General features: G+C 41.6%; 1 protein-coding gene across 15 annotated transcripts in view; it reads left to right on the top strand.

Moving 5' to 3' along the window:
- Nucleotides 1-25,988, top strand: part of map4.L (microtubule associated protein 4 L homeolog) — a 129,184-nt gene that overhangs the window by 58,899 nt on the left and 44,297 nt on the right. For 13 of the 15 annotated variants that reach the window (XM_041565353.1, XM_041565355.1, XM_041565354.1 and 10 more), the window contains 6 exons: nt 14,251-14,361; nt 16,875-16,967; nt 18,079-18,234; nt 22,598-22,714; nt 25,457-25,585; nt 25,869-25,979. In XM_041565353.1, coding sequence (XP_041421287.1) covers nt 14,251-14,361; nt 16,875-16,967; nt 18,079-18,234; nt 22,598-22,714; nt 25,457-25,585; nt 25,869-25,979 — 717 coding nt within the window. 15 annotated transcript variants of the gene reach the window in all.

Genomic DNA, 25,988 nt, shown 5'->3' with positions numbered 1-25,988 from the left:
TTCCTGGGGTGCCAAATAAGGGCTGTGATTGGCTATTTGGTGGCTCCTATGAGGACTGGCTTACAGGAGGCTCTATAAGTCAGTACAGCTGGTTTTTATGCAACCACAACTTGCCTCCAAGCCTGGGATTCCAAACTTTGAGGACACTGAGAGCAACATCCAAGGCGTTGGCGAGTAACATGTTGCTCGCGAGCTACTGGTTGGGGATCACTGCTATACATCATTCTAAAAGCTCAAAAGTTGATCAGTCCCTGATCAGCTAAACTGGTGATGTCATGAAAACTAAAAGGAAAAAAAAGTGCTGAGAAGAGCTTTCTAAGCAATTTAGGACAAATAAATCCAATCATCTTGTGTATCTGTAAGCATCTGGAGGGCTGCATGTTAAAATGAAGAGGAGGGTATTCATCCCCCAGAAGTCTTGAGAGCCAGCTTTTCGTTCCCATTATCCCGCTGTATTTATGCAATGTAAGTCACATGTTCGTTAGTCACATCTAATTTTGAGCCTTAATTTCACATCTGTTCCCGTGGAGCATCTGGCAAGGTAGCAGCATTTTTATTCATTGACTTTCCTCCTCTCCTTGGCCGGGCCCAGTGTGAAGAGAGAAGCCTGGATCTAATTCTGGGGGCACGGAATCTGCACGTTGGGTTTGTGACCTACTTCTCCCATTCCTGCACAGCTTAAGCAGCAGCTAAATATAGAATAAATCTAGAGCAGAGAGAAACGGCATCCGTGAGCTGCTGGGGACAAGTACGTCCTTCTGCATTTTCCACATTTCATCATTTATACCGACGTGGGCAAGATGTGAATATGCCAGGCAACCGTTTGTTTGGGATGTCATTGGGCTTTATCCTGGCACTGACGAGGAGATCAAGTCTCTGCCGTCCTTTTAGCCTAAGGAATGTGCAAAATCACTCTGCCTGATTCAGATTCTCTTGGCAGCTTCACTCTTGTGTGCACATTGTGGCTATGGAGTCATGTATGGAGAACATCAGCAGGTCTCCTTCATTGATATTCCTTGAGTTGTCATTTTCTCCTTAATGTGTTTATTTGCACTGGCACCTGCCGAGACGCAGCCAGAATAAACCTGCAACATTCACAATCCAGTTTCATGACCGATCACCTAATTGTTTGCCAGTTTCAGGCAGTCACTCAGAGCTATACTATTGCCTTGCCAGAAGCGATATTCCTATAATAGTCTAGCAAATGACTTCATATTCATTCACTCAAGGCAGCATAAACAGCAATCCACACTAGGAAAGAGCATCACTCCACTCTCTGTGATTTAAAATTAGGGATGCACCAAATCCACTATTTTAGGATTCTGCATAATCCCGAATCCTTTGTGAAAGGTTCAGCCCAATACCGAACCGAATCCGAACCCTAATTTACATATGCAAATTGGTGGAAAATGGGTGAAAACTGTGTGCTGTTAAAAAAAAAAAAAATTTTGACTTCCATGTTTGTGTGCCAAAAAGCCATGTGATTTTTTTGGATTCGCAGGAATCCTGCCAAAAAAGGCTGAATCCCGAAATGAATCCTGCATTCGGTGCATCCCTACCTATATTATCCTTAATTACAGTAGGGGGTACATTATTCCTTTTAATACATGAGTGATACTCAGAGTTCCCTGTATAACTCAGCCTGTAGCCTTGTGCCTTTATATGGTCACAGAACAAACCCTCAGTGACTTCTAATATCCTTATCATTTACAGCAGGGGGTACATTATCCCTTATAATACATGAGTGATACTCAGAGTTCCCTGTATAACTCAGCCTGCAGCCTTGTGCCTTTATATGGTCACAGAACAACCCCTCAGTGACTTCTAATATCCTTATCATTTACAGTAGGGGGTATATTATCCCTTATAATACATGAGTGCAGGGTCGGACTGGGAGGCGTGGGGCCCACCGGGGCTACTGCCCCAGGGCCCCCCTTCGGCCGCCGCTGCCGCTCCGGAGTGCTTCAGGGGACGAGTGCGCATGCGCGCGGTGCCGCGTTTGTGCGCACGCGCGCTGAGCTAACTTTTTGCGCATGCGCAGATATTCTACTCTACCGCGCCCCCTGAACAAAGTGGGGTCGCGCCGCCCCACTTAGTAGCGGATCTGGGCCGGCGGGGCCCACCGGGGTTTTTCCCCCCGGCCCAGTCCGACACTGCATGAGTGATACTCAGAGTTCCCTGTATAACTCAGCCTGCAGCCTTGTGTCTTTATATGGTCACAGAATTACTCAGTGACTTCTAATATCCTTATAGAGTACCAGACTCGGATATATATTCGGTGTTACATATGGATCTCGGTTACTAACCTCTCTCGCTGAAATCCTTGCTTTCTCTACCAACCTCGCTACTCCCCAAGGTCACCAGTGTAGCAAACAGTTCCATCAGCTGTTTCAAGCGCCACCGGATTTACCGGCACAGAAAGATGCCATTTGTCTCAAATTCTGCTGGCACTACGATGCTTTTCTATTTTTGGCAGAATGGTTTCTTCTATTACAACACCGAGCAGGAAAACAGAACGACATTAGATCCTATTTAAACAGGTTGTATCGCATTGAGACTTTTTAAAAAAATTTCTTTCCCCCACTTCGTGCTAATCCAAACAAATTTCTACAATATTCCTTGTCATAAATATATTAATATAATCCCGGCCTTTAACATGAGACCTATTGGGTAACTTCCCTGGTATGTGAAAAATCTAAATTGAGATGTTCTCATATCATTTCAGATGCAAGCGCAATAGTTTGACTTCATGTGGAACTTGGATACTATGTAATATATTGCTTTGCTGTTGGTACAGTCCTGCTCATCATTTATACCAGCGGCCCAGTTCTTTTCACTCAATGTACCACTTGGCCAATCAACCGTTACACACTCTTTATTTTTAAAGGGGAAAAAAAACCTTTTTAAACAGGAGCTCAAAAAATTGGGCTTGTGTAAAAGGTACCAAACACCTCTCAACTGCCCAAAATATAAACTTTTTTTATTTAAAGGAGAAGTAAAGGTTAAAATTAAGTAAGCCTTATCAGAAAGGTCCACCTAAATACACCAGTAAACCCTCAAAGTAATGCTGCTCTGAGTCCTCTGTCAAAAGAAACTCCACATTTCTTTCCTTCTATTGTGTACTCATGGGCTTCTGTATCAGACTTCCTGTTTTCAGCTTAAACCGCTAGGGCTTGAGCATGCTCAGTTTGCTCCCCCTTTCTCTGCCGTAATCTGAGACCAGAGCTATGAGTGAGCAGGGAGAGACTCAGGCAGGAAGTGATGTCACACCAAGCTAATATGGCAGCTGCTATCCTAAACAAACAGAGAGCTTCTAGAACTTTTTACTCAGGTATGGTAAAGCATTGTACAGAATAAATAGTGTTATAACTTGCACTATTGCAGCTAATCTATTGGCAATAAAATGCCCCCGTAGCTTACCTTCTTCTTTTAAGTCCCTCTTCTTTTCCTTATTGACCATTTTTTTTCAAAAACAGAGGAGCTTGAAGTCCCAGAATGCATCACTCCTCAATGCATCAAAGTGAAGGAGAGGTTGCAGGACCGTGTCAGCCTTAAAGGGATTTGAAAAATAGTTTATAGGATGTGAATATCATGGTCAGCTCTAAACACTTGCCCCAGTCCCGGAGATGTTTTTTAAACTTGTGAACCTTTGTGTAAAAACACTGGACGACATGCATGTGCTTCCTTCTTCTCCACTTTGCTTGCAGCAGTGTAAATCTCTCTATAGCAACAGCATACCTCCCAACTGTCGCGTTTTTCATGGGACATTCCAGATTTTGACAGCTCAGCCTGCAGTCCCAGATTGTTACTGAAATGTCCCGACTTTCTCCTTGATCTCCTGCACTGAACAGCCAACAAAGAAAAAGATACAAAGTTTCTAAAACTTAATTGACTTTGAGAGCCCAGAATACATGGCAGGTGCAGGTAGATACATTTGTAACAACTTAAGATAAGCAAAGATACAATTGTTTAACACGTCTCTTGGGGAAACTGACTTGCAGCTGAAAGGGCAATTCACCTTTATTAGCAAAACTGAGATAACCCATAAAAACCTCAAATATGTGTTTAAACTAGGGAGGCAGTGAATTCAGGATTCAGGCTTTTTCAGCAGGATTCGGGCGAATCCTTCTGCCTTATCCTAACCACATATGCAAATTAGGGGCAGGGACTGGGAGGGAAATCACGGGGCCCCATACAACAAAATCTTTGGGGCCCCGCCCACACTTGCTCCCGAGCCCCACCCCAGATCCCACCCACTCGACATCACAGTTAAAAGACCACACAGACATCAGCGCTGAAAAAGTAACCCCCCCCCCACACACAGGTTTTAAAAAGCTATTGATGGTCAGGCCCCCCTTATAATTAAAAAAAAAAAAAAAAAACATTGGCGCCAGAGACCCCCATAATTTTTTATTTTTTTTTAAAAACATTGGTTACCCCCTTACAATTAAAAAAAAAAAAATTGGGGGCCCAAAGAATATTTTTTTTTTTTTAAAAAAAACATTGGCCCCTTACAAGTTAAAAGAAAAATTGGGACCCCAAATTTTTTTTTTTATTAAAAAAATTATTGGTGGCAGGGTCCGCCTTACAAGTTAAAAAAAAAAAAATTGGGGCCCCAAAAAATATTTTAAAATAAACTGGTGGCAGTGGCCTATAGAATATTAAAATAATACATTGGTGGCCAGGGGGTTCAATTTCGCTGTTTTCGTGACTTCAGGTCTTTTCGCCGCTTCAGGAATTCGGCTATTTTTGTAGCTTCGGGTCTTTTCGCCGATTCGGGAGTTCGGCTTTGGCTGTTTTCGTGACTTCGGGCCCTTTGGCTGTTCGGCTTTTTGGCACTAACGCACGGCTCGTGCGGTCTCAAGGGAGGCCGGCGCTTTCAAGAGTGCAGCACCGCTGGGCCCCCCTTCATGCCCGGGACACTTGTCCCCCCTGTCCACCCCTGATGGTGGCCCTGTGTATGGCCGTGGGTAAAACGCTACAAGGGATGGGTGAAAATAATGCCAGAAGTGTTCTTTTCCCATTGCAGAAATGTATGTAGATTCCAGCATATATAGCTTGATACGTTTATAGATTTTTATGTTTTGTAGGCACTTCCCCTTTAAAAAACCATAGCAACGGCAGCTTTTACAAGTGGGAGACATCGTATAGAAAGTTAATTACAGGCTACAATGCTGGGATTTCCTTGTCGGATGAGTTATATCTAGATGAACTGCATGCCGCTTCCAAAATATATTTTATAACAGCTGCTGGCCTATAACTGCTAATATTGGAACATTACACTCCCACCTGTCTGACTTGTGAGTGTAGTAACTCATGCAGATCCTATGCCTGAGAGCAGCCAATTCCAATCACTGACTTGTACACAATTCTACTCACTAGACTTTTATTTCCTGAGACGTTCACTCTTCCGAGTGCAAGTTCACCTTAACCTCAAGTCCTTCTTGTGGTTTCCTGGGTATGGAGAAACCTACATTTTAAAGGGATACTGTCATGGGAAAATTTTTTTCAAAACGTATCAGTTAATAGTGCTGCTCCAGCAGAATTCTGCACTAAAATCCATTTCTCAAAAGAGCAAACAGATTTTTATGTCATTTTGAAATCTGACATGGGGCTAGACATTTTGTCAATTTCCCAGCTGCCCCAGTCATGTGACTTGTGCTCTGATAAACTTCAATCACTCTTTACTGCTGTACTGCAAGTTGGAGTGATATCACCCCCTCCCTTGCCCCCCCAGCAGGCTGCTGTTTTTCCTTCTCAATGTAACTGAATGTGTCTTAGTGGGACATGGGTTTTTACTATTGAGTGCTGTTCTTAGATCTACTAGGCAGCTGTTATCTTGTGTTAGGGAGCTGCTATCTGGTTACCTTCCCATTGTTCTTTTGTTTGGCTGCTGGGGGGGGGGGCAAGGGATTGGGTGATATCACTCCAACTTGCAGTACAGCAGTACTTTATTACTCCTCTTTCTATTCAGGCCTTTCATATTCCAGTCTCTTATTCAAATCAGTGCATGGTTGCTAGGGGAATTTGGACCCTAGCAACCAGATAGCTGAAATTGCAAACTGGAGAGCTGCTGAATAAAAAGCTCAATAACTCAAAAACCACAAATAATAAAAAATGAAAACCAATTGCACATTCTCAAAATATCACTCTCTATATCATACTAAAAGTTATTTTAAAGGCGAACAACCCCTTTAAAGTAACTTTTAGTTGGCGAACCGTGATTTAGATTGCTAACATATTTAAATTGGGTTGAAAAAAGACAAAGTCCATGAAGTTCAACCCCTCCAAATGAAAACCCAGCCCCATACACACCCCTCCCTATTGTCACATAAATTCTATATCCCCATATCTATACTAACTATAGAGTTTAGTATCACAATAGCCTTTGTATTATGTCTGTCCAAGAAATCATCCAAGTCCCTCTTATAGTCATTAACTGAATCATCACCCGGCAGTGCATTCCCCAACCTCACTGTCCTCACTGTGATGAACCCCCTACTCTGTTCCTTTAAATGAAACTTCTTTTCCTCTAGTCTGAAGGGGAGGCCTCTGGTACGTGATTCTCTTTATGGGTAAAAAGGTCCCCTGCTATTTGTCTATAATGTCCTCTAATGTACTTGTAAAGTCTAATCATGTCCCCTCGCAAGCGCCTTTTTTCCAGAGAAAACAACCCCAACCGTGACAGTCTCCCCTCATAATTTAACTCTTCCCTCCCTCTAACCAGTTTAGTTGCACTTAGTCTCTCCACTCTCTCCAGCTCATTTATATCCCTCTTAAGGAATGGAGTCCAAAACTGCCCCCATACTCCAGATGAGGCCTCACCAGGGACCTATAAAGAGACATAATTATGTTTCATCCCTTGAGTTAATGCCCTTTTTTATACAAGAACTTTATTTGCTTTAGTAGCCACAGAATGACACTGCCCAGAATTAGACAACGTGTTATCTACAAAGACCCCAAGATCCTTCTCATTTAAGGAAACTCCCAACACACTGCCATTTAGTGTATAACTTGCATTTATATTATTTTTGCCAAAGTGCATAACCTGCATTTATCAACATTAAACCTCATTTTCCAGTTTGCTGCCCAGTTTTCCAGTTTAGACAAATCACTGTACAAAGTGGCAGCATCCTGCATGGAACCTATAGTTCTGCACAATTTAGTCTCATCTGCAAAAATAGAAACAGTACTTTCAATGGCCACCTCCAGGTCATTAATAAACAAGTTGAAAAGCAAGGGACCTAGTACAGAGCCCTGCGGTACTCCACTAACAACACTGGTCCAATTAGAAAATGTTCCATTTACCACCACTCTTTGTAGTCTATCTTTTAGCCAGTTCTCTATCCAGGTACAAATACTATGTTCCAGGCCAACATTCCTTCATTTAACCAGTAACCTTCTGTGTGGCACTGTATCAAATGCTTTAGCAAAGTCTAAGTAAATCACATCCACTGCCATCCCAGAATCAAGGTCTCTACTTACCTTCTCATAAAAAGAAATTAAGTTAGTCTGGCAATATCTATTACACACAATAGTCCAATATGAATCTAGTGGTCCTGTTGGGCTACACCCCTATTTTATTCTGAATGCTTTTGGGGGCTTTTCATGAATATACGTCATCTGAAGCTCCGTGTAAATCAATATAAAATGAATGCAGAGCTAAAGGCAAAAACACGGCTTCATTAATCATATTATCATGAAATAAAACACACGTTACGTTTAATAGTTTTTGTGTTACTGGTCCTTTAAATATATCTGCCCTATATATAAGAGCTGATGCTTAATTCCCCCACCCTTCCTGGGAGTCACAGACCTTTATGAGTGCAGCAATCGATGGAGCTTTTGGCTGAATGGAAAGGTTATGCAAGCAGAGGAATTTATTTAGAACAGAATCTAGGTCAGCACTTGTCTGTGTGACTCTTTGTAGCCCGATGGGTAACTATGCAGCCTGTTCACATGGAGCCGTGTTAGGAAACCTAATTTAAATCTCTCCCCGCCAAGGGCTAAATCTGTCTGGCTGTGAAGAATCCATTCATAGCCATGATTACCTTGCACCCCAATATAAACCACCCCCACCCAGTTTTTTTCAGTTACTAGAATTAAAGAATTTAGTTTTCATTCTTCTTTAAAAGCAAGTTCCCTTTATTTTTTCTGTGATGTTCACAATTTTTACCCAGTTATCAGGTACATTGCAAGGGTATAACTTTAAAGGAGAAGGAAAGGTTAAAATTAAGTAAGCTTTATCAGAAAGTTCTAAATAAATAGAGCAGCATTACTTTGAGGGTTTACTGGTGTGAGTCCTCTGTCAAAAGAAACACAGAATTTCTTTCCTTCTATTGTGTGCTCATGGGCTTCTGTATCAGACTTCCTGTTTTCAGCTTAAACCTCCAGGGCTTGGGCTTGAGCATGCTCAGTTTGATCCTCCCTTCCCCCTCTCCCTCTTCCCTTCCCTGCTGTAATCTGAGCTATGAGTGAACAGGGAGAGACTCAGGCAGGAAGTGATGTCACGCCAAGCTAATATGGCCGCTGCTATTCTAAACAAACAGAGAGCTTCTAGAGCTATTTACTCAGGTATGGTAAAGCATTGCACACAATAAATATAGCATTCTATCTTGCACTATTGTGGCTAATCTGTTGGCAATAAACTGACTCAGTAGCTTTCCTTCTTTTTTAAAGGAAAAGTAGAGATTAAACCCCTCGGTGTGACTATATTTTGAGCACACTACCCCCAAATTGCTAACTTTATCGAACCACTGCATGTCTTCCATTAAATTTGAACCAGCCCAAGATACTTTGGTGCCTAAAAAAGATTATGGGTAGAAATGCGGTACATAATATATACTGAACTTCTTGTAGAAGTCTAGAGGTTCAGCAGCAGCAGCTCTAAAACAGTAAATGCCCATCAAGGTTATCCCAAGCAGCTCCCCATCATGGATCTTGTTAGGCTACATTTGAGTGTCAGTGGCACTGCACATGCTCAGTGAGCTCTGGGCTGCTTCTGAGACGCTAAGCTTAGGGGTTGTGGGAATCATCAAACTATTAGCAGAAGCTGAAGTTAAATCTACAAAGGAACTGATGCTGCAGAGCTGTTTGGTAATGAGTTTTGATGCAGACTGCGCTGGTTTCTGTGCTGCCATGTCATGTGAATCCGATTGGCATTAATTCAACTTAACAAATGCCATGTGGAAAATGTAGTAAACTATATGGGGGGGGGGATTGTGTTGGGGTGAACAGGGGGTGTACATTATGCCAAACAAATATATTGTGGGTCTGAAGGCACTGAGGCATACATATGGTTGTACTGTATGTAGATCAGTCAGATTTTATTATAACAAAATATAGCAATGTTTTATTCATTCTTATTGGCCTAGCAGAGACCTGCAGCTTGGCAGCACCATACACCATGTATAAATGCAAATATCCAGAGGAAGCATGGTCTGTGTGTATTACAGGTACACTAAATGCATAGAAGCGCAATGGGCTGAATCCTAGGGATGTATCGAATCGATTATTTTGGATTCGGCCGAACCCCCGAATCTTTCGTGAAAGATTCGGCCGAATACTGAACCGAATCCGAATACTGAACTGAATCCGAACCCTGATTTGCACCTGGATTCGGTGCATTCCTAACCCTGAGCATACGGCCGGATCCGCAGTCCCCTCTTACTGGGCGGGATGGTGTTACACACAGGCTCATACACCAGTAGCTTCCAGCTATTTTCCTATTCGCTAATTAAATGTGACATGGCGGCAAGCCTTATCCAGTACATGGTAGGAATGCAGCTATTTTAGGGATCCGACAGACACACAGGCCTGTTCGCTAAATACACAGACATACCAGTCAGATATTCCCTTCCCATGTTCTCCAGCACAAACCTAAACTGACTTTGCTTTCATGGCAGCAGCAGCTGAAGACAACATCCAGAAGGGTGCAGTGAACTCAGTACCGTTAATGTTAATAGCACAGCATTGCAGTAAGGCAAGGACGTTGCTACTCAAGAGCTTCCTGTAGATTCCTGTATTGGTGTCATTCTGACTCCACTGAGCTTCAGCCATTGCTTCAATCATTGGGAATGTTACAGTTCTGCACATACTACTGAATATACTCTTCATGCTGGATGGGTTAAACATAGTAAGCAGCTTTGTCTGAATTCTGGATGGAGCTAAGCATAAGCTTTCCTACCATAGGCTTGTACAGCATCCGAGGACGAGCAAGAGGCCACGACATGTTAATCATACGCTGCCCACTGTCCTGGTTTGTCCCAATCACCGGCTGATGGAAATCTCTTATTCTCTGATTCTGAAGTCTGGGGCTTCTTCTGGCACTTTATGGCTTGATAGATGGTAGCCATTGGGAACAGTGCTGTGTCGTTTCTATTATGTATGTTCCACATAATTAGATAATGCATTTGCATCAGGGCCCTCCTATGTTTGCTCATAGCCTGTACAGAGAGATCTCGTAAAACTATGGCAGCATAGGTATTCCCCTGTACTAAGCAGGATTCAGCAGGAACAGCCCCCTAAGTTTGCTCATAGTCTGTACAGAGAGATCCCATAAACGATGGCAGCATAAGTATTCCCTGTACTAAGCACAATTCAGCAGGAACAGCCCCCTAAATTTGCTCATAGTCTGTACAGAGAGATCCTATAAAACTATGGCAGCATAGATATTCCCCTGTACTAAGCACAATTCAGCAGCAACAGTCCCTTAATTTTGCTCATAGTCTGTACAGAAAGATCCCATAAACGATGGCAGCATAAGTATTCCCTGTACTAAGCACAATTCAGCAGGAACAGCCCCCTAAATTTGCTCATAGTCTGTACAGAGAGATCCTATAAAACTATGGCAGCATAGATATTCCCCTGTACTAAGCACAATTCAGCAGCAACAGTCCCTTAATTTTGCTCATAGTCTGTACAGAAAGATCCCATAAAACAATGGCAGCATAGGTATTCCCCTGTACTAAGCACAATTCAGCAGGAACAGTCCCCTAAGTTTGCTCATAGTCTGTATAGAGAGATCCCATAAAACTATGGCAGCATAGGTATTCCCCTGTACTAAGCACAATTCAGCAGGAACAGTCCCCTAAGTTTGCTTATAGTCTGTACAGAGAGATCCCATAAAACTATGGCAGCATAGGTATTCCCTTGTACTAAGTACAATTCAGCAGGAACAGTCCCTAAAACTGGCCATAGATGCAAAGATCCGATCGTACAAATCATCGTACGATCGTACTTTCCCATCTCCCGACCCGCCACTAACCATTCAAATCAAAGTCTTACCAGTCAGATAGTAAAAGAACAGATCAGCAATGTTCTGCCCCTGACAGCAATCGTACGATATCTATGTCCAACCAAAGCTAGTGACAGTCGCCCACTGAAAATCGTACGATCGGCGATACACGCAGAGATATTATCGGCAGCCGACAGAAATTTTCTAACCCGTCCGATCGACCAAACGACTGATCTCCGCCGGACGAAAAATGTTGGGACTCTCCACACACGGTCCGAAAATCATAAGAATCCTCGATTCATACGATCAGATCTTTGCGTCTATGGCCAGCTTTAGTTTGCTCATAGTCTGTACAGAGAGATCCCATAAAACTATGGCAGCATAGGTATTCCCTGTACTAAGCACAATTCAGCAGGAACAGCCCCCTAAATTTTTTTAGTCTGTACAGAAAGATAACATAAAACTATGGCAGCATAGGTATTCCCTGTACTAAGCACAATTCAGCAGGAACAGTCCCCTTAGTTTGCTTATAGTCTGTACAGAGAGATCCCATAAAACTATGGCAGCATAGGTATTCCCTGTACTAAGCACAATTCAGCAGGAACAGTCCCCTAAGTTTGCTCATAGTCTGTACAGAGAGATCCCATAAAACTATGGCAGCATAGGTATTCCCCTGTACTAAGCACAATTCAGCAGGAACAGTCCCCTAAGTTTGCTCATAGTCTGTACAGAGAGATCCCATAAAACTATGGCAGCATAGGTATTCCCTGTACTAAGCACAATTCAGCAGGAACAGTCCCCTAAGTTTGCTCATAGTCTGTACAGAGAGATCCCATAAAACTATGGCAGCATAGGTATTCCCTGTACTAAGCACAATTCAGCAGGAACAGTCCCCCAATTCAGCGAGTGGTTTAGGGTGTGGTACCACCTTTGCTTGGCTTATAGCTCACATTGGATGTGAAGAACCTTGTTTCAACCTCTGTTTATGAGATGAGCACACATGATTTACGGGGAGCAGTAACAACACTTGGTTGCAGGTGCAAGTAACACAGTGCTGTGAGCTGCAGGCCCAGTCTGTATTTGCTGGAATAGCCGATTAAACAGCCTGGTCATATCTGATAACTTTGGCTGCAACGTGGCTCTTCAGGTCACAGTGCTGATGCCAATTAGTCCAGCATTATATCATTGTGCTGAAACAGCCCTTTGATTTTAAACTTATGGTTCGTTATTTACTTGATAACATCTGAATGTAACCCTTGCAGCTCTGTTCAAGGATATAGTACAAGCAGTGTCCGATAAACAGGAGAATTTACTAACTGAGGCAGTATGGCATCTCCCTTTATAATCTTTGCTAATTACCTTTCACAAAGTTGAGCTGATGTGCTTTAATAAAGGAAAATTATTCATGTCTGCCCCAATAAGTGGCATCAAAGTGTCCTCTAAGCAAATCACAGAGTTCCTTTAATAGTGGAGTATTTGTAGAAGCCTGACCCTGATAGGCTGATGGACTGATAATAGGAAATCCAGGCTCTAACAGATCAGTGAAAGTGTATCTCATGGAAGTGTTATATAGCAGAAGCCAAAATCTTAAGCCTATTAAGCACAACTCATGGCAGAGATCTCATACTGACATGGATATGTAGCTTTAGTCCTATTAGCTCACAAGATCCAGTATTTCCAGTTATGAACACCGATCTGCTGGGTAAAATATATGCAGACATGTTCTGGCATCAAAGCAAAAAAAGCTTAGAGATGCAAGTAGTAGTACAGAGAAGAGTAGATGGGGAAAGTGCTGACAATGGGAAGCTAGATGTTGGTTGCAGTAGTTAAGGCTGGAAAGGATGTGGTTTTAAGTTAAATAGGCATTGTTTACTGAGTAGTTCTGCAGCCTGATGCTCAGCACTGATTATTGCTCTGCCTGGTATCACCAAGCTGCGACACTCGGGTTACAAACATAGGAACATTTAAAGGAATACTGTTTGAAACCAACTGAACTGAAAAAAGTGTTGGAAGGTGAACAAACCCTTTAAAGGGATGGTTTGCCTTTTCCTTAAAGGGATACTGTCATGGGGAAAAAAAGTTTTTTTTTTCAAAAGGCATCAGTTAATGGTGCTGCTCCAGCAGAATTCTGCACTGAAATCTGTTTCTCAAAAGAGCAAACAGATTTTTTTATATTTTATTTTGAAATCTGACATGGGGCTAGACATATTGTCAGTTTCCCAGCAGCCCCCAGTCATGTGACTTGTGCTCTGATAAACTTCACGTCACTCTTTACTGCTGTACTGCAAGTTGGAGTGATATCACCCCCTCCCTTTCCCCCCAGCAGCCTAACAGAACAATGGGAAGGTAACCAGATAGCAGCTCCCTAACACAAGATAACAGCTGCCAGGTAGATCTAAGAACATCACTCAATAGTAAAATCCAGGTCCCACTGAGACACATTCAGTTACATTGAGTAGGAGAAACAACAGCCTGCCAGAAAGCAGTTCCATCCTAAAGTGCTGGCTCTTTCTGAAATCACATGACCAGGCAAAATGAGCTGAGATGCACCTACACACCAATATTACAACTAAATACACTTGCTGGTTCAGCAATGACATTTTATATTGTACAGTGAATTATTTGCAGTGTAAACCGTGTCATTTAGAAATAAAAACGACACCATAAAAATCATGACCGAATCCCTTTAACCCTCTCTCAAATGTCAGCGACTTGTCACATGGTCCCATCCCAGCATTGTATTCAAACCTTATTCCCAAACTGCAGGCCTGCTCTGAAATTTCAGCCTTTCTTGTTGCACTTTAATGTGCGAGTAAGGCTTGTGTTTATTTTGTTTTTCATGTTTATTATAATGTATATGATTGTATTATTATTTATAATAGAAAAAAATGGAGCTGAACCTAAGCAACAAGGAAGGTTCCTATTTCTAGAAATCTCACTATTGTGTTGCCTACATTTCTGTATGCGATGGCAGCTAGTATTCTTATTCTTTTTTTCTTCTTCTTTAATTACAGATCCATTTGGGTCAAACTACGATGAGAATGTCTTGTCAGATCTACCTCCCTTTGATACCACAAACCAACCTGCCTTATCAGAGCACTTTGAAGCTGAAAGAACGGTTCCCGGTATGCACATATTCCTCCTGAATCTCTCTCTCTCTGTGAATACTATATATATTTAGAACGTAGCTGCAGAGCAGTCCTGACAGCTCATTTATCATGGAGCCCTTCTGCATGTAGTGTGCGTGGTGTTACCTGCCGGATACAGACCATAAATCAGAGCAGGACGGATGTGTTTTGTATGTTCTGGATTCTCTGCAGTCTGGCTCAAAATATAAACGCGGATTTCACAAACAAAGAAACATATTCGATGCGAGAGATTTGAGCTTTACAAATCCCAGCTGCAGTTGGGCACAGTTAAACAAGTCGAGACTTTCTAATGTACATAAAGTCGAGACAAGCACAGGCAACATTAAACCAATTTAATTTTCACAGGCCATGGCAAAATGAATAGGTCAGAGGTTTAAGGTAGGCCAGCTGAAAGTAGGAAACATTTCATGTTTGTTACTTCACCCCATTTAATTTCTCATGTTAAAGTGTTTATTCACCTTTCAGTTAATTCTTAGTATCTTATAGTCTAATTCTAAGCAACTTATCAATTGGTCTTTATTTTTTGTTTGCTACTCTTCTTTAGAATTTTTTAGGGCTCCTAATTAATTGAAATAAGTGTAATATTTCTCCTAAGATTCAGGTGACTATATCGGCTAAAAGATCATCTCCTTCAGTGGGTTACAAAGCTGACTTACCTGGGAATTATTTAGTTCGCCTTTATGTTAAATCTTAGTATGTTATAGCAGCTAATTCTAAGCTCCATCTAAAAAAAAAATGTTCTGTAAGGGCAGTGGTACACGGGAAGATTTGTCGCCCACGATTTTTTAGACACTGCTATGGGCGACAAACCTTCGAAAAAATGCCTCTCCGTTGCTGTTATTTCGAAATTGCTGGCGTTATGCCCAACTGATCGCCTTAAGTTGCCCCAGGAGCAGGCAATCAGTTGGACATATTTCCAGTGATTTATATTACCAGCAATTGGTGATGTGCGGGTCCAGATTTTCTGGACCCGCACCCGACCCTAACCCGCTCTCACCCAACCCACCCCGGCTCCTCCATTTAAATATCTGTGCCAGCCCAGCAGTGATGTCACGAAAGGGATGGGGCAGGCACAAATCTATAAATGGAGGAGCCGGAGATTTTAGGTCATGAGCCGGGAGAGCCGAAGGAACAGCTCAACCCGAACCCACCCGCGACACGAAGAAATAATGAGGTAGCCAGCTCGCACCCAACCGACCCGCGGGTTTCAGACTGGCCCGGTCTTCACTACTGGCAATGGAGCGGCATTCTGGGGAAATTTGCCACCAGCAGCCGCCTCTGACAAATCTTCCCGTGTGCCACTGCCTTAAGGCTACAAGTTTATGGTTATTGCTCATCTTTCTATTCAGTCCCTCTCCTATTCATATTATAGTCTCTTTTTCAAATCAATGCATGGTTGCTAGGTTAATTTGGATCATAGCAACTCCATTGCTGAAATTGCAAACTAGAGAGCTGCTGAATAAAAAGCAACCTCATTAACCCCGTTGCCTCATTAAGCAACGGATACAAGAAACATTGAAACGTAGCCTTCTACCGGTGTTTGACATCTCTCTCTTTTTGATCAGTCAGATTGGCACAATGTGTATTTTCCTTGAGTGTGATCAGTGTAATCCATCTCTTCAAGTGCCTTATGCTTTATGGTATGACTAAAGGTGGCCGTACACGCACAGATATTATAGCAACAAATTCATTTTCGTACAATATTTGGTGCATGTATGGCAGGAGACGAGCTGACAGATATTGGAAGAAGACTTGGATATTGATTGGCCCAGGCGGAAAATTTTTATTGGGCGCCTTTGAACGCACCAGAACATCGGCCATTATTAGTGCTGAATCACCAGATACAGGTCGAATTCTATTGTTTCTATCTGTATATCTGACCATTCAGCTCTACACGTGTGTATTGAAACTAACCATCTTTCTTGGAAAGCTCTTTTCCAGGAAAGATCGTAATTGTTAAGTCTATATTAGGGATGCACCGAATCCAGGATTTGCTTCGGGATTCGGCTGAATCCTTGTGCCTTGCCAAACTGAATCCGAATCCTAATTTGCATATGTAAATTAGGGGAGGGAAATCACATTTTTGTCACAAAACAAGGAAACAAAATTTTTTTCCCCATGTTTTCCTTTCCCGTCCCTAATTTGCATATGTAAATTAGGATTTGGTTCAGTATTCGGTCAAATCTTTCACAAAGGTTTCGGGGATTCGGTGCACCTCTAGTCTGGCTACTTTTACCCTCAACTTCCATAAAGTAGGAGAGGTGCCAAAAGTATTCATGCAGGCTGCCCCAACTCTAGGGTACATCTTGTTAGCCAAGGAGATCGGCTTCTCAGATTTTGTGTTGGCACCAAATCTTTAGTGGGGAGCTTTCATTTGTGAAACACAAATTACATTTCCAAATTGCGAGTTGCTGCTTAATGATCTGTGCTGTAATGTATTTGCTGAATGCTGTGTAACACTATCATTGTCTTTTTACCTCTCTGCTTAGCTGAAGAGCTTAACCCATTCGAGGAAGGCTGGCTGACCGATTCCAATTCAAAAACAGATTCACCCAGTGGAGATATCTCTGAAATAACCACCGGTATGGAATGATTGCTGTGTGTGTTTTTCCCTCCCATTTTTATTTTTTGGACCTCCCATAAGGAATGATTAGTTTATAGTAGAGACTCTTCAGGATGAGATGAAAAACCTGCTCTGTTTTTATAGATGGCGTCTTCGTTAGTAAGTCTAGCTATGTTTGTTTTAGAGTAAGTGGTTAAATTATAATGCATCATCCAACGTGAGATGTCCTCGTCAAAAGCCAATTGCAGGAGACGAGTCTTGTAACATTTATAAATATTCCAGAATGCATTTATTTATAAAAGTTAACACACTTGAAATCTATGTTCTGTTATTGTCTGATTTAACTTGCCACTGTTTTAAAATATAATATAATTTCATTGAATTAGATTAAATTGGAGCTTTCACTCAGTCCTGATAAGCAGAGGTTGATGAATATAGATGGAGTGGTGCGGTCCTGCGGAATTGTGCTTAGTACAGGGAATACCTATGCTGCCATAGTTTTATGGGATCTCTCTGTACAGACTATGAGCAAACTTAGGGACTGTTCCTGCGGAATTGTGCTTAGTACAGGGGAATACCTATGCTGCCATAGTTTTATGGGATCTCTATGTACAGACTATGAGCAAACTTAGGGGACTGTTCCTGCTGAATTGTGCTTAGTACAGGGGAATACCTATGCTGCCATAGTTTTATGGGATCTCTCTGTACAGACTATGAACAAACTTAGGGACTGTTCCTGCTGAATTGTGCTTAGTACAGGGAATACCTATGCTGCCATAGTTTTATGGGATCTCTCTGTACAGACTATGAGCAAACTTATTGGCTGTTCCTGCTGAATTGCGCTTAGTACATGGGAATAGCTATGTTCAAATAGTGTTATGGTAAAAGCTGTGAGCAAAGAGAAAGAAAGAAAAAAAGGGAACTCTGCTAATATTTCCCTTAGTCAAATCCAAAGGCAAATTATATTGGGGTCTTCTGGAGAACTTGAATACACATGCCATCATGTTTGTCTTGCTTATATTGTAAATCTAGTTTCCCTTACAGATATGCTGCTTGTACATTTTATCGTGTTCTTGTGATATATATATATATATATAGTATTAAAGTAATGTGAGTTATACATGTTACAGATAAGTTGGGATGTATCATTTCAGCCACATGTGGTGACACACCAAGTGACAGCTCAATCCAGGTTCCACTTCCATTGACCCAGAGTGACAACATGGCTGGGATCTGGCAGCCGACTGCTGAAGAACAGCTGGCACTAAGTCCACATCAACCAGCAGGTGAGACAGAGCACAGACTAACATCATAATACAGGTATGGGACCTGTTATCCAGAATGCTCGGGACCTGGGATTTTTCAGATAATGTATCTTTCCGTAATTTGGATCTTCATACCTTAAGTCTACTAGAAAATCATCTAAACATTAAATAAACCCAATAGGCTGGTTTTGCCTCCAATAAGGATTAATTATATCTTAGTTGGGATCAAATACAAGCTACTGTTTTATTACACAGAAAAAGAAAATCAGTTTTAAAAATGTGGATTATTTGAATAAAATGGAGTTTACGGAAGGCAACATTTCCATAATTCGAAGCTTTCTGGATAACAGGTTTCCAGATTACTTTAGGTATTCCACTTTACTGGGAATGTGAGAAAACACAAGACAAGCTGATTGGTGTAGGATGAAGGGTGGAATGCTGATGTGCTGCTGAGTCTGTGCAATGAAACTGAAGCGCAGGTGTAGCTCATCTCCTATTAGGTATTCTCTTTCGCTATTTAAAATTGCAAGGAGTAAGTGTCTGATGATTGATGCTACCACATCATCATCATTTATTTATATAGCCTTGACAAGATACACAGTGCTTTACCTTAGTTATAACAAATGGAATAAATGGAGGATAACATACAAGGATTACAGAGTAAAATAGGATTAGAGGGCCCTACAAATTTGAGTTTACAAACTAAAGGTTAGGGTACAATTGAGACATTAGGATTTTAGAAACAATTTTGTGTTTTATGATAAAGCAATGATTGACTAATTAAGGTACATTGAATAAGCTTCTGTCTTTAAGGAGCGCTTGAAAGTTTGGAAAGAAGGAGAAAGTCTGACAGTTGGAGGCAGAGCGTTCCAGAGAAAAGCAGAAGCCCGAGAGAAGTCTTGTAGACAAGAAAGGGCAGAATTGATGAGAGAGGAAGTGAGGGAAGGTCAGAAGCAGGGGGAAGGTTGCGTGAAGGAGAGTACCGTATATACTCGAGTATAAGCCGAGTTTTTCAGCCCCCAAAATATGCTGAAAAACTCTACCTCGGCTTATACTCAGGTCAAGAGCAAAAAGAATAGTCTCCAAGAATAGTCCTCGGCGTCCAAGAATAGTCGCCGGCGTCCAAGAATAGTCTCCAAGAATATTCGCCGGCATCCAAGAATGGTCGCCGGCATCCAAAAACGAGACGCCAGCACCTCCAATGGGAGCAGAAACCCTCAATTTTTTGATTAAAACTTATCAGAAGCTGCTGCATTTCTCACCCTAGGCTTATACTCGAGCCAATGAGCTTTCCCAGTTTTTGGAGGTAAAATTAGGTTCCCTCGGCTTATACTCGGGACGGCTTATACTCGAGTATATACGGTATTTGGAGGTCAGAGATGAAATATAGGAAGGGGCTTCACTGTTAAAGGCCTTAAATGTGAGTAGTTTGAATTTGATTCTAGAGGAGATTGGGAGTCAGTGAAGGGACATGTTTATGGGAGCAGCTGATGTTGAGCGGTGAGTTAGATGAATGAGTCTAGTGGTCGCATTTAGATCAGATTGGAATCGTGAGAGGCGACTTGTTGGAATAGCTGCGAGAAGTAGGTTGCAGTAATCAAGGCGGCCATATGACTGCAGCAGTTACATGAAGTCACAAGATAACTATGTAGTTGTATCTGCACTGCCCAGGTTAGTGTTTTGTTATGATGCAATCCACTTGTCCAGAATACTTCAATGGAAACCACAAAGCACAGACAAATTATGGTTAGACGTTGAACAGGCAGCAACATTCCAGCTAATATCAAACAGCAGCCCACAATAGGAGCAACTTTGAAAGTGTGGAAATATGCCTGTAAGAAATACAAGCTCTCTAAAGGTGGCCATACATGGATAGATCCGCTCGTTTGGCGATGTTGCCAAACGAGCGGATCTCCCTCCGATATGCCCACCTTGAGGTGGGCAATATCGGGCAGATCCGATCGTGGGCCCTAGGGCCCAACGATCGGATCCTAGCATTCGCAAACGGGCGGTCGGATCGCGGGACCGCATCAACGAATCCCATCCGATCGAGATCTGGCCGACTTTCGGCCAGATCTCGATCGGGGAAGCCCGTCGGGGGCCCCCATACACGGGCCAATAAGCTGCCGACTTGGTCTGTTGGCAGCTTTTATCGGCCCGTGTATGGCCACCTTAACTCTCCGTATAGCCTACAACAGGAGTGTCCATACTTTACTAATGCGAGGTCTACTTTTAGTGATGATGTCCCATTATGATCGACATCTATAAAAGCATTGTTAGCGTTCTGTTCCCTGGAAATTACTTATATATTGATTTATGAGAAAATGTACTGTAAATAACAAACAACTATTTCTTATGTAAACTTAACATAATAAATATCTAAATGAAAAGCATGAAACAGGAGGATGATATAGACAAGCTGTTTGTTGGCTGGAGATCTACTGATCACCAGCTAAAGGTGTACTGGTAGATCCCGGTCTGCATTTCCCCAGTGCTTCAGAACCAATTTGTGGATGCAGCTGGGTGGTATGCTGCCCCTGAAATCCTGAAATCCTAGGCCCGGGTCTTTGTGGCCTTCCCACAAATTTGGGCCTGGCACTACCCATTCATTATAGTGCTGTCAAGCTGAAAGCGTTCACTTACAAACCTGTAACAAATTCATTGTTTTTACTGCTGAGGTCTGTGGGGCTTTCCCAGGTTTTGCTATAGGAATCTTTGACGTGAGGGTGGGTGCTGTGATTGGTGCAGTTCCCTTCTCGAGCACTGCAGCGATCAAAACACCCTGTCACATAGGCCATACAAGTATGGGACCTATTAACTTTGTAATAAACTGTTATCCAGATTACTACAAATAAGAAGTATCTTGTACTTGATAGGAACAAAGCTGCATGTTGGTGGCATACAGTCCTATACTTGTGCTTGCATGTGGGTAGGGTGTATTTTCTACTACTCAAGACATCTGATAAAAAAAAGAATTGCAGGGATTCTAGATTTAGACTCGGGATTAGAGCAGTAGTCTGACAAGACACATGGCTGTATCTGTTAAAGTACATCTAAAATGCTCATTTACATCCCCAGCAATGCTGCTTTGCAGCTGTGACAGATTCAATTATGAAACAAGACCTTATTTTATCACTGATTAAGGAAAAAAAAACAAGTTTGATTGCAAAAAAAGGGAGGAATGACTTTTTTTGTAACATAGACACTAGCTATGCGTCGGTGCCATTTTTGAGGAAACGTTGGGTAAGAAGCCACCCCTGGTAACTTTATAAGTCAATTTTTGGGGGTGTTTTTTTTTTTTTAACAGGAAATTGTCTTACACAATTCTACACTAACGACACCCTTGTATGAGCACATAGAGTTAAAGGAACAGTAACACCAAACATTAAAGTTTTTCAAAGAAAACATGTGGTGTTTTCCTGCACTTGTAAAACTGGTGGGTTTTCTTCAGTAACACTACTATAGTTCATATAAACAAGCTGCTGTGTAGCAATGGCAGAGATTGAAAAAGGGCTGTATGGCACAGGATAAATAGTGGATAACAGATAACACCATTATGTTCTACAGAGCTTATCTGCTGTGTAACCTGAGACTTTTAAAACTGCTGGCAGTAAGAAGTGATAGACACATTCATCATAAGCAACTCTTTAATTGACTTGTATTTATAAATGAACCACTTATTATTTGCACATAATATAAATGTTATAATAGGAAATTCTAAGTATGTGTATAAAATGTTAATAGGTAAGTGACACTTGGTGATTTAACTTGCCCTGTTGCTGCCATAGGAAAATAATAGCAAAGAGAGACGTGCAGTGTTTTAAGGGGTTCTGTAATAAGAGAGCTTTGCCCAGGTGCAGTAACCCATAGCAACCAATCAGCAGGTAGCATTTACTGATCACCTGTTTAAACACAAACACCTTATTGGTTGCTATGGGTTACTGCTCCTGGGGAAACCTTGTGCCATTTATTACATATGGGGCTTCATGTGCTGTATCTAAGGTGATATATTCAGTGCTGTTACTAGATATTAATGGGCCCCACAGCAAATTATTTTTCAGGCCCTCAAACTGTCTATAGGTTGACCTTTTTTACCAATATTTATTGAACTTATATATGAATTTGGGCCTCATGAGGCCCTCTATACCTCCTGGGGCCCCCTGCAGGCGCAGGGTCTGTTTCCTCTGTAGTTACCCCTGAACGTATTTATTATACAGGCAGTTCCTATCATGAAAGACATTTTCAGCCCTTTCTAAAGACCATTCAGTGTTCAGTGTGAGCAGTTGGTAATATTGGAATGGCTTGCAGAGCTTTTTATAGCCCTGGTGCATGCAGCTGTCTCCCAAAGCAAGTTTAATCAGCAGAACTCCTCCTCTGAATTTAGAGCCCCTCCGGAGTTCCGAGGAAGCAACGTTACTCTTACCAGAAGGTCAGGCTTCTTTTGATGCATATTTACAAGAGGGAAGCAGAGACTTCTTATCACACGATCAAGAAAAGCTGGGTAAGTTCTATTGCCTCTTATAGAAGCATTTGCCTCTTGCTCCACTAAGTATTGAGTTTCTGCTGCCTGTTACTTTTACTTTTATTTGTCTTATGTTTTATTCCTCTTGCAGGGCTTTCCATTGCTTTTGCACTGAAACCTGCCCCCACCACCTCTTATTTATATTAAGTTTTTGTATTTGTTCGATATCCTTTTATTTGGGGTTTACCTGCTATAACAAAACCGTTGTTGCTCTTGTTTTCTTTAAACACCCTGCTTAGCTCCCCCCAAAGCTTTCTTAATAATCTGTCCCCTAACTCAATGCCATGTTGGCAACCCTTGTGTAATAGGAAGAGCGCATGGCATGGCTTGTGACCTATTTCTGGGACATGAGCTGATACTTTCGGAGAAGCTTTGTGAAAACCCAGGGAGCCAGTAATGGCAAAAATCAGTCCCTTAACCACCTCCTTACCTTTACAAGTTTGGCCTGTGTCTGTACTCACACTTGTAGGACCATGTCTAGCACAGTTGTCTTTCATGAGTGTAGTTTACTTGCAATTCGGCCACAAAGGATTCCTTACTCCTCTCACATCTTTTTAGATCTTAAAGGGATACTGTCATGGGAAAAAAAAAAAATTCAAAATAAATCAGTTAATAGTGCTTCTCCAGCAGAATTCTGCACTGCAATCCATTTCTCAAAAGAGCAAACTGATTTTTTTATATTAAATTTTGAAATCTGACATGGGGCTAGACATTTTGTCAATTTCCCAGCTGCCCCTGGTCATGTGACTTGTGCCTGCACTTTAGGAGAGAAATGCTTTCTGACAGGCTGCTGTTTTTCCTTCTCAATGTAACTGAATGTGTCTCAGTGGGACCTGGATTTTACTATTGTGTTGTTCTTAGTTTTACCAGGCAGCTGTTATCTTGTGTTAGGGAGCTGTTATCTGGTTACCTTCCCATTGTTCTTTTGTTTGGCTGCTGGGGGGGGGGGAGTGATATCACTCCAACTTGCATTACAGCAGTAAAGAGTTATTGAAGTTTATCAGAGCACAAGTCACATGACTTCGGGCAGCTGGGAAATTGACAATATGTCTAGCCCCATGTCAGATTTCAAAATTGAATATAAAAAAATCTGTTTGCTCTTTTGAGAAATGGATTTCAGTGCAGAATTCTGCTGGAGCAGCACTATTAACTGATTCATTTTGAAAAATTTTTTTTCCCCATGACATTATCCCTTTAAATATGTGTTCTGACTGTTAAAGGAGAACTAAAGCTTAACTAAAAGAAGTAGCAAAGAATGTTGTACATGATGTTTTGTGCTTCTTTACCAGCCCAAGGCCGATTAGTTTAAACAAGCCTTTTCTTCACTTGTAAAGCAGAACCAGTCTTCAATGCTACTACACGCAGATGACCTCTGGTCCAAGATTATACTCTAATGCAGGGATCCCCAACCTTTTTGTTTTTACCTCTGAGCCACATTCAAATGTTAAATGAGTTGGGGAGCAACACAACCCTTGGGATGCCAGTTAGGGACTGTGATTGGCTATTGGTAGCCCCTATATGGACTGGCAGCCTATAGGAGACTCTGTTTGGAAGTACACCTGGTTTTTATACAACCTAAACTTGCCTCCAAGCCTGGAATTCAAAAATAAGCTCCTACTTTGAGGCCACTGGGAGCAAATTCCAAGGGGTTGGAGAGAAACATGTTACTTATGAACCACTGTTTGGGGTCGCTGCTTTAATATCTAGAAAGACTATTTCTGATGAAAAAAATTTGTTACCGTTTTTACTTTTCTGTATAAAAGTTCTAAAGTTGCAAACTCTCTACCTACAATTGCAATTTTGGTTACAAGGTTTCACTTGGCTGCTGTTTATGTTAAAGGGCTGGTTCACCTTTATTTAAACATTTAGTATGTGTATTCTATTCGGACCCTAATTATATTCCAGTCTCTTATTCAAATCAATGCAAGGTTGCTAGGCTAATTTGGACCCTTGCAATCATATTGCTAAAATTGCAAACTGGAGCGCTGCTGATTAAAAAGCTAAATAACTCAAAAACCACAAATAATTATACAATTAAAACCAATTGCAAATTGTCTCTCACTCTCTACATCATACTAACAGTTACCGCAAAGTTGATCAACCCCTTTAATCATGTCTTATTTGTCCTTAGCACCGTTAGATAGAGCGGTTATATGCTACACAAGCATGCATGGTTTAGAGCAGTGATCCCCAACCAGTAGCTTGTGAGTAACATGTTGCTCTCCAACCTCTTGGATGTTGCTCCCAGTGGCCTCAAAGCAGGAGATTATTTTTGAATTCCAGGCTTGGAGGCAAGTTTTGGTTGTATAAAAACCAGGTGCACTGCCAAACAGAGACTCAATGTAGGCTGACAATCCACATAGGGGCTACTAAATGGCCAATCACAGCACTTATTTGGCACCCCAAGAACATTTTTCATGCTTGTGTTGCTCCCCAACTCCTTTTACTTCTGAATGTTGCTCACAGGTTCAAAAGGTTGGGGATCCCTGGTTTAGAGCATTGTTGTTTTGCAAATTGCACTCCCATGTACCTTGAAAAATAGACCACTTTCTGTTTGGGTTTAGGGAATCTGAGCATGAATACTGCGTGTGCTTCTTATGCAAATGGAAGCAAAATGTTTGTGAATAAGATGAATCCCCCATTTTAGCTATAAGTCCAATAAATGTTTTTGTAGAGAGATGGTAAACATTGCATAATCATATCACTTTTCTAAATGTCTAGAATGTGGAGGAGCTGCTGAACTGATCTCATGTATCTCATTTGATGCTCCATTGGATCCCTATGCTGAACCACTCCCTGGACATGAATTTCCTCATGAGTCAGAGGAGCATGCAAAGGAATCCAATATTGGTAAGTACCCAGGGGTGTAACTATAGAGGAACAAGACTCTGCGGCAGCAGGGGGCCCAGGAGGTATAGGGGCCCCATGAGACCCTAATTCATATACAATTTTAATAAATATTGGTATAACAGGTCAACCTCTAGACATTTTGGGGACCTAAAAAAGAATTATATAATAATAATAATATATATAAATAATAATAAGTAATATCTAGTAAGAATAACTGCATAATACATCGTCTTCATTCATGATTAGAAGGATGTGTAAAATGGCGTTTCTCATTTTTATTTAGTGGAACCTGCCGATAGCACAGTGAATGAAGACAGTCCAGAATACCTCTCTGTCGATGCACAAAATGCTCAGTTGGTGGAACAAATAGATGAAGCTGCGTTGTTACTTGCAGGTAAGGAGC

Source organism: Xenopus laevis, chromosome 6L (genome assembly GCF_017654675.1).
Source record: "Xenopus laevis strain J_2021 chromosome 6L, Xenopus_laevis_v10.1, whole genome shotgun sequence".
NCBI classification, from domain to species: domain Eukaryota; kingdom Metazoa; phylum Chordata; class Amphibia; order Anura; family Pipidae; genus Xenopus; species Xenopus laevis.
Note: the sequence above shows the minus strand (reverse complement) of the source record. Positions and strands in the feature narration are given on the sequence as shown.